Raw genomic sequence first — 9868 nt, forward strand, 5'->3', positions numbered from 1 at the left:
GAAGAGATATGGGAATATATGTATATGTATAACTGATTCACTTTGTTATAAAGCAGAAACTAACACACCATTGTAAAGCAATTATACTCCAATAAAGATATTTTTAAAAAAGAAAAAAAAAACAGAAACAGAAAACAGACTCACAGACACAGAAAACAAATTTATGGTTACCAAAGGGGAAAGGGAGGGGAGGGATAAATTAAAAGTATGGGATTAACAGATACAAACTATTATACATAAAATAGGTAAGCAACAAGGATTTACTGTATAACACAGGGAACTATATTCAATATCTTGTAATAACCTATCATGGAAAAAAAAAAGTCCAACATCCTCTCCTTGTAAGAAATATTTAAGTGGCCCCTTTACTATCTTGAAATAATAAAATATAGCATACAGTAATATGTATAAAATAACCAATAACCTTCTGTAATAAAAAAAATAAAATTAAATTAAAAAAATGAAATGCCATATTTGCCAAATAAATAAATAAGTATAGCAAAACCTACCTACAGATATTTAGAAAAAAAAATTTATAAATATATGTTTATATATGTTTGTATATATTATCATACATTTACTAAAATATTTATAATATGGATATGGTAAGATATAGGGTAAATAAAAATCAATATGGGTGTAATATACAGGATAAATAAAAAGAATGTATAATAAGATAAATGCTCAGGCATGACTACATTTGAAGACATAATTTAGTCAGATGCTTGCTTCTACTTATGATAAATAATTTGGGGTTTAAAATGAGAAAAGCAGAAATAATTCCAAAAAAGAAATACAGGAAAATAAAAACAGAGTCTCAAGTGAACTCTAGAAAAACATTTTTGAGAAAGTAGAAAATAACCTTAACTGAGCTAGGGATAACTTGGCAAGACAACTTTTAGACCCTGAGAAATTAAGGGCACTTTGCTATTCTTACACATGATCTGCTCTTATTTGTATTATAACTTGAGTTGAAAAATAGAGTGTCAAAATAAGCATAATGACTTTTTTCAATCCTAATCTCATCTGATTGTAAGACTGTTTCTTTGGGATCTATTGCACCACGCACTCGATCCTACTCTGTCCTCTATAACTATTTCTTCTTAGTCTTTTTAATGAATTGAGGCCTAAATTTTGGTGTCCTCAAAATTTCAGTCATCTCATCACTCAGCACTTTATGCTTAGAAGATTTCACCCACACCAACCCAAGTAATATGTGGTTTTTAAAGTCTACTTCTCTCACTCTGACTTTTCTCCTACATTTCACACCCTTATTCCTAGCCAACTACGAGAACTTTCAATCTGAATATTTTCCAAAGATATCACCATCACTCAGTTTCCCGAACTAGAAAGTTCAGTCATCTTTGCCTCCTCTGACTCCCGTGACTCTCATATTTAGTTAAAGTCCTATTGATTCCACCACCTAAAAAGCTGTTGGCATTATTCCCTGCTCTTTAACATGCTAGTCTCCACCTGGAGACTTGTCCTGTCACAGAAGTCTTCTAATACTGTCTTCCTTGTCCCCATTCAAACCCTTCTTCTTTCATTCTGCTCCACATTACTACCAAAGTTATGTTCCTAAACCATAAGTCAGACCATGCTTTCTCTACTAAAAGCCTCTATTAATTTCCCACTGTACGCAAGAGATCAATTTCTTATCAATACACAGTGAGCAGTCTAGCTTTAGAGCACCTTGCTTGCTTCATTTCCTTCACTCAAAATCCCTCAAATCTGAAGTCAGTTTCCCAAATGCTAAATAATCTTTCCTGACATTTTATTGTGCTTTTGGCCCAGAATTTTATGCCTTATAGTCTTCACCTGGTGAACTTCTACTTATCCTTCATGATCCAAATGAAATATCACCGCCATTACAAAGCATTGCCCAGATCCTAATAGCAGAGTTAGTTGCTCATAGCTTGTCAAAACAACGCAGTAGTAACTGCTACTATTCATTAAGTTTCTAGGATCTGCCAGATCCTTTATATATAGGACCTCTACCCCTCAAGTTGTTGCCATGTGATTATCCCTGAGGCTTGGAAAGGTTTAGTCATTTAGAGTCACACAGGGAATAAGTGATTGAACTAGGATTCAAATTCAGATCTAATTTGAAAGCCCCTGTTTTTTCCACCATATCTCTATTACTGAAGTAGTCAAATAACTTTACAATTTTTTTTTACCTCTTTCACTAGACTGTGACCAACGTAAAGTTAGAAAAGTCTTTTTTATGTGTATATCTCAGTACGTAGCATGCAGTGGGTATGTTTGCAAATCAGTGGGTGAAGGAATAAATGAATGCTGAAGACTAAGAACAGGAATTCTGGTGTGATCAAAGACAGGAATAGAAATATTAATACTCTAAACATATCAGTCTGGGACAGAGTTCCAAGAGCTACCTGTCTTCCTGTTCCTGAATCTTTCTACTCTCTGAGGTCAAACTTTTTATCTTCATCTGATGACTTGGTTCATCCTTTCTCTAAAACCAATCCTACTCTTTATTAGGAGGAATTGATGGAATCTGGTGAAGAGGCTCAGGTTCCAAGATCAAAACAGCTTATCTGTATTCTCATCCCAAACCTAGTTCAGGACGCAGATCCCTGCCTTGTAATACTGTGCCTATAGATAGTGCAGTGTCCTATTCTCATACTGGAGTCTAACCTTCTTTGATAAACTCCTGCATGAGAGTGCCTGCCTTCTGTTTGATCCCCACATGCTGTTTGCCGCCAGACTTGTCAATACTATATGTGGCTACATAATCAAGTGTTTGGAGTAAGATAGTTTTAGAAAAGGTCAGCCAATATCAAATCCTTGACACCTATCACTTGTTCCTTCTGAGTATTCTATATCTCACTGTGTCAATTTGTGTCTCCCTATAACAGCTAAGGAGCTCTAGAGGGTATACCTATTGTGCATATCCCTACTCCTCCTCTTTCTTTGACTGAACTCTATGTCCTTTTCTGAACATATGTTACTCCAAACATCAAATTTGCAAGTATGAGGACAGTTTTAAATAGTCTAATGGTAACAGAACATAGAAGCTCAGTAGATGTACAGTATAAATTACTCAGTAGAATAAATTGCAAATATGCAGGCATTTAGGAAACAGTAGCGTATACTGATTTGAAATATTTGGAGGTAAAATTTCAGTAATACAGCTGATTTTAGTCTCAAATGATACCTTTTTATCTCTGTCACCAACTTTGTAAATATTTTCGGCAATTTATCTATGGGGATTAAAAGAAATACTTTATTTCTCTCCTCTTCTATTATGTCTCATTGACATAATATATATACTGTCAAGACACAATATGAAGAAGTAGCCTTGGAAGAGAATGCAAATGACATTAGAAGTTCTTTTAATTTTTCCAGTAAATTAAAGGGGAAAATATGCAACTTGATTTAAAGCCTAACTTTAAATTATGTGACATTTATTCATTCATTCAGCAAATATTTAATAAGAAACAGCTACACACTCAGATCTGTACCAGGTACTTTGGAGAATATAAAAGATGAAGAAAACATTTTTTCTGATATCAAGCAGTTTAACCCTACAAACATAAAACAGCTAAGCCTCTGAAATACTAAAACACTGTGTGAAAACATAAGAAACTCTAACCAAGGAAATGAGTGGTGTGAAATGATGCTGCAATACTATTTAGTAAGCTATAAAAGGCAGTGGATATGAATTTAAAGCCACACCCCACTCACCTCAAAACCGTAAGGTTGACCTATTCAAATTTACAGGAGTGACTTACTATTTCATCTTCCATTTCTTGTTCAGCTCCTTCTAAATTTCCCTGGAGAAAAAGAGCTTTTTGCTTCTCTGCTATTTCATAGGTTGGAAGCATCTCATTCTCATTTTGGAGTGTATCCAGTTTTTTACTAAAATGTTCCATCTTCACATCTTGGCTAACATTTTCAATGATGTCCACAGCATTTTCAGGACGCTTATCTAAGACCTTGGTCAGCATTTCAGAAAGATGATCATATCTACCCAAAAAGAGAAAATTCCAGATAATAACCCTGTCAAAAGCATTTGGAAAACATTTCATGCATTCTCAGTGGGTTTTTAGGAAACTTCAAGAACTCGAAGACTTTAGAGATTTTTAGTGGAAAAACACAGTAACTTCTACCACTGCCAAGAAAAACTTTGAGCATAAAATAAATCAAAGCAACTTCTCTTTTCTTTTTTTTTTTGGCAGTGCTGCGTGGCTTATGGGATCTTAGCTCCCTGACCAGGGATTGAACCCGCACACCCTGCATTGGAAGGCGAAGTCTTAACCACTGGACCGCCAGGTTAGTTATTTTATTTTTTCTTTAATATCTGTATCTATCTAACGGATCTTAAGAATGTCAAAGAAAAATATGTAGATTATATGGACAACCAATGTGCAGGCCAGTTTACAAATATTATATATGAAGAATATCATATTCTTTCTCAAAATATTGCTATTTTTATAAATGAACAGAAATGTTATGACTGGCAAAAAAGAAGCAAGCAATTATTTTCTGTAGGCTTTTTATTCAACAATGTGAAATTTTGTATTTTAGGCAAATATTGTTTTAATTGCAACAACAAAAAAACAGATTTCATGGCTGTCAAATAAGGTCTGCATATAGGAGATGGAGTTAAAGTTGTCCTTTACTAAAAGCCATTTTTAACTACAGGCTCTAAAGCACTTAGAAAATAATAGTGACTATTATGGAAGGTATTCATTTGTTACCTCAGAGACTTAATATTTGGAAATTAAATTAAATTTAGCTATTTAAGTAATGTCAGTTACAAAATCATTCAGTAAACGAAATTTTCCCGTTTTTTGTTTTGTATTCAGTTTTAAATTTTGAACTTTCAAGTGTTTATAATGAGCTCTTTTGGCATTTTATCAAAGTTTGTAAATTCATGCTTGTTATTTAACCCAGGGAATTTTGACAAGAAGTTTATATCAGTAATTCAAATAGAATCCACTGCTAAGCAGCAAATCACATCCCTGAAACTTAAGTAAATTGTAGTTAAAAACAGTAATTTATAAATAATATTTTAGTTTGGGTTTTGTGAAGATTTCTTGCATCAAATATTCATTGGTTTCTTATTCTTCAGACTTTAAAATTATACCTCACATTTTTAAAAGCCAAGTAATAGCTACAAACATTTGCCACATACTGTATATTGAATGGGCATTCATTTAATGTTTGCTGATTAATCAGGAGGCATCTCAGCAAATTACGTGGTGGATTAACTAGATTCAAAAGGTCCGGGCTGTGTTTCCTGTACTTCCATTCATTAATTCATTCTTTATTCAGTAAATAGCTGATAGCACTGTGCTAGGCATTAAGTATATAGTGGTGTACAAAACTCACATGGTCCCTGCACTCTGAAGGCCTGCACTTTAGTGGGAGAGTCAGACATTAAATATAAGCCTATAAGTCTATGTACAATTATAAATGGCCTTACGTGCTATGAAGGAAAGAACAGGCAGTTATAATAGAGTTCTGTGGAAGTTGACTTCTAAAAGATGAGAAGCCAGCCAGGCAAAGACTTAGAAAGACTTAGGGCAGAAGCCTTTCAGGCAGAGCCAGCAGCATGGGAAATGAAGAGGCCATGTGGCTAAAGCATCGTGAGGGAAAGGTAAGAGTCAGTGAGTGCTGTGAGCCAGAGAAACCTTGAGCAAATTAATTTTTCCATGACTTAGTCCCCTCACTTAAAAAACAAGTGGATTGTATTAGATGTTTTCTCAAGTCCCTTCTAGCCCTAAAATTCTGTTGACTCTATTGTTATGTAACCCTGGCAGCAAGAATCTCTAGAAATCTATACTCAACGATAAGATCTGAATTTCAGCTATAATGGGATGGTCAGAACATTCCTGGGCCATTGATCACCACATTTTAAGAGATCTGGATAAAATGGCATGTATTTTTGGGTGACCTGTATAGCGACCAATTCTCCTGGTTTGCCTAGGACTGAGAGGTTTCTCAGGATGCAGAACTTTCAGTGCTCAATCAGGACAGTTCCAGGTTAACGCAGGTAATTTATCACCCTAGCACTGGCCTGGGTGGGGACTTAAAACCAAGCCATATAAGCACTTAGTTAGAATGCTTAGATTTTGGTAGACAGTCCTTTTTTACAAGCATCTTGGAGAGATGCTTGGACTTCACTATCTTTATGGTTTCTTTCAAAGCCCAGACTCCATAATTCCTAGATTTTATTTCTGTGCACCTAGGGTCTTTAAAGAAGCTAGAAGAATCTCCACCAGTGACCTATTTTGAGTCCTATGATACAAAGAGTTATTAAGTCACTCTCTCACTCATACAGACTTTTCAGATATATTTCCATTCACCCACAGAAACACATCCCCACACAGAGATACTCATACCCCCGTTCCTTTGCCAAATTTCTCCCCCAACCCCCTTCCTCCAAGACTTACAGATTTAAGCCCGACTTGCTACTGGACTTTAGTAGGTAAGCCTTAGCATTCTGAATGGCAATCTCAAGCATACTGGGGGCCACTTCAGAAGCCCCAGACTCAGGCCGATCCAGATCATAGTTACTGTTTGAGTCTTCTTCTTGAAACATGTCAAATCTCAGCTCTTTCCGTTTAGAGTTGTTGTAGCTCACATCCCTCGGTCCATACAGGTGACATTTGGCTTGCTGAGATTGATGAAAAGTGTTTCCCTCTGATTGGCATGTTTGATGAGGAGTTGATTCTCCTTTATCAGGTGATTGTTCCAGATGGTCACAGTGAGGTGTCCCAGCTTCAGAAATCACACGAGTGGTCTTGTGTGACTGCCATGGTGCCATAAGGTCCTGCACGGCCAGAGCCAGGGGAGGAGGGGTGGAAGAGGGCTCCTGAGATGGGGAAGGTGGAGATGACACACCTGGTCCTACGAGGTCATCCACAGGCGTGCTGGCTCCAGATTGGGGGATCCCAGGAGGGCTGCTCCTGGGCTGGGGTCCAGTTTCCGGCCTCTGCTCCGACTCGGAGGCCTCGGATAACCCGGGTTCAGGATCTTGGGAGGTTGTTACCATTTCTTCCCACGGCCGCTCTGTTTCCCCAAGTTCTTGGTGTTCTATTTTTTGTTTCAGGGGGGTCGAGTCTTCCATGGAAGGAGTCAAGAGAAAAAAAGTTCTGGATGAAGGGGGCGTGCAGATATGGAAGGAGGCAACGCAAGGCAGTGGCTTTGCTTAGGTCTGCTAGGCGATTTCTGGGTCCTAGTTGCTCTGTAAGTCGCAGCGTCCTATCTCCATAGCAACCCCAGGCAGGGTTCCCCTAAGAGAAATAACGCACATCTGTTGCCAGGATTCTAGGGAGGAGACCAAGAAAGATGAAAATCCTAGATCTGTGATTTGGTGGAGCCTCTGCTCCTCTACCTAGCTCAGCCAATCCAATCTGCAGTCCATCAGTCGCGGTTGGAAACCTGAGAACTGGTCCGACGCAGAGAGGAGGAGCCGCGACCCGGCGGGATGATTTTCAGGGTCTGATAGTTTGATTCAAGTTGCACGTTGAGGAGTGAGTCCTGCATTAGTGGAGGGACAATACATTTACAGAGCTTGTGTGTGTGTGTGTGTGTGTGTGTGTGTGTGTGTGTGTGTGTGTGTGTGTGTGAGAGAGAGAGAGAGAGAGAGAGAGAGAGAGAGAGAGAGAGAGAGAGAGAGAGAGGGAGAGAGAGGGAGACCTTGGTAATGTTGAGGTGCAGGTGACAATGAGACTCTAGTGTGCAGAACATCAGAGTCCAAGAGAGAGAGAGAGAGAGAGAGAGAGAGAGAGAGGGAGAGAGAGGGAGACCTTGGTAATGTTGAGGTGCAGGTGACAATGAGACTCTAGTGTGCAGAACATCAGAGTCCAAGACTCACTTAGAGGGCAAAGGTGTCTCATCTGTGCCAACCAAACTTGGGCAACTTTTGAACAATAAACAAGGAAGTCCTGATTTTTGCTCTTCTCCCTCATGTGGAATCTGCCAGATGAGTAGGCAGAAAATTACCTTCAAGGAGAAGGCAGTGCAGAAGCTTACCCTATATAAATAGACAATTCATGGGTTACCTGTTTCCTAATAATTGAAATTCAAATTAACCCTAAAGCTATATTAGTATAGTGTAAGCTTTATTTGATAATATGAATGTGAATTCATAATTTTGCAATATTTAAGATCATGACTATTAATTAATATTATTCCATTTCCAACATAAAGAAGGTATAGAGGATGGAACCATATCTGCCCTTGACTAAAAACTGTAAATTAAAGTCTTTTTTTTAAGATTACAATTTTAAAAAAATTTTTTGGCCGCGTGGCTTGTGGGATTTTTAGTTCCCTGACCATCGGCAGTGAGAGCAGAGGAGTCCTAACCACTGGACCACCAGGGAATTCCCTAATTAAAGTCTTTAATGTTAATTTGTTCTGTATCTCTCTCTCTCTTTTAAAATAAACCAATTAATACTTGATATAACTTCCAATTAGCAACATGTTGGTCATAAATTCTAATTTCATGAAAGAGCATCATACTTACCTCCCACCCCCAATTTGGTGGGAGAAGCACAGAACTCCAGTCATTTGTTCAAAGCTGTGGATATTTACGCTTCCCAAAATACACATGGGTGTGCACACACAAAATGTTGCATGCAATTTCTTCTGTTTCAGGGACTCCTTGAAGTCAGACTCTCAGATTAGAACTCTTGGAATAAGACTCGGAAAAACAAAATGAAAGGTAAACTGGAATTATAAATTGGAGATTTTTTGTAATTGATACAAGGGTTGAAGGGGGGATGGCATTTTTTCCCCATCATAGTTCTATTTTTTTCCACCCTTGAAGCTGACAAGATATGATGGAGGCTTTTTTCTTGGACTGACAAGCCAGAGCAGGGTGGTAGGACCAGAAGAAAGGCATGATAAGGAACAGTTTTTTGCATCTATATTCATGAGAGATATTAGTCTGTAGTTTTCTTTTCTGCAATGTCTTTGTCTGGTTTTGTTATTAGAGTAATTCTGGCTTCATAGAATGAATTAGGAAGTATTTCACCTGCTTCTATTTTCTAGAAGAGATTGTTGAGAATTGATCAAATTCACCTGTGAACCCATCTGAGCCTGTTTTCAAAGATTATTAATTATTGATTCTATTTCCTCATATATATGCCTATATATGTGTGTGTGTGTTTTGGCAGACTGTGTTTTTCAAGGAATTGGTCCATTTTATCTAGGTTATCAAATTTACGAGCATAGACTTGTTCATAGTATCTTTTATTATCCTTTTAATGTCCATGGGATCTCTAGTGATGTTACATCTTTAATTTTTGATTTAGTAATTGCATCTTCTCTCCTTTTTTTCTTTTTCTTAGCCTGGCTAGAGGCTTATTAATCACTGACTTTTTCGTAGAACCAGCTTTTGGTTTTGGTGATTTTCTGTTTTCCATTTCATTAATTTCTGCTCTAATTTATATTATTTCCTTCTTTTGCTTACTTTGGATTTAATTTGCTCTTTTTCTTCTAGTGCCTTGAGGTGGAAGCTTAGACGATTGAAGCTTAGGTGATTTAGATCTTTCTTCTTTTCTGATATATGAATTCAATTCTATAAATTTTCCTCTAAGTATTGATTTTGCTGTATCCCACAAATTTTGATGTTACAATTTCATTTTCATTTATTTCAAAATATTTTGAGATTTTTTTCAGCTATTTTTCTGTTATTGATTTATAGTTTAATTCCATTGTGGTCTGAGAGCAGTCATTGTATGATTTTAATGTTTATTTTCTTTATCCTTTAAATTTGTTGAAGTGTTTTTATGGCCCAGAATGTGGCCTATCTTGGTGAATGTTCCATATGAGCAGAAAGTGTATTCTGTTATTGTTGGATGAAGTAGTCTATAGATGTGAATTACAGCCAGTT

The 9868-nt window shown here is 37.1% G+C and overlaps 2 protein-coding genes across 3 annotated transcripts in view; one reads left to right on the forward strand and one right to left on the reverse strand.

The window, feature by feature from the left end:
• The window catches only part of RSPH4A (radial spoke head component 4A), a 15891-nt gene extending 8795 nt beyond the window's left edge, over window positions 1-7096 (reverse strand). For both annotated transcript variants that reach the window (XM_007119771.1, XM_007119772.2), the window contains exons 1-2: window positions 6420-7096; window positions 3753-3987 (exon numbers count right to left, since the gene is read on the reverse strand). In XM_007119771.1, the coding sequence (XP_007119833.1) occupies window positions 3753-3987; window positions 6420-7096 (912 nt within the window). The remainder of the gene's footprint in view (window positions 1-3752; window positions 3988-6419) is intronic.
• The window catches only part of ZUP1 (zinc finger containing ubiquitin peptidase 1), a 44176-nt gene extending 37019 nt beyond the window's left edge, over window positions 1-7157 (forward strand). Inside the window, exons 11-12 of the transcript XR_008618367.1 lie at window positions 4200-4293; window positions 7079-7157. The gene's annotated coding sequence lies outside the window, so the exon portion shown is untranslated. The remainder of the gene's footprint in view (window positions 1-4199; window positions 4294-7078) is intronic.
• The last annotated feature ends 2711 nt before the right edge of the window (window positions 7158-9868 follow it).

The sequence above is a fragment of the Physeter macrocephalus genome, chromosome 10 (assembly GCF_002837175.3).
Source record: "Physeter macrocephalus isolate SW-GA chromosome 10, ASM283717v5, whole genome shotgun sequence".
NCBI classification, from domain to species: Eukaryota; Metazoa; Chordata; class Mammalia; order Artiodactyla; family Physeteridae; genus Physeter; species Physeter macrocephalus.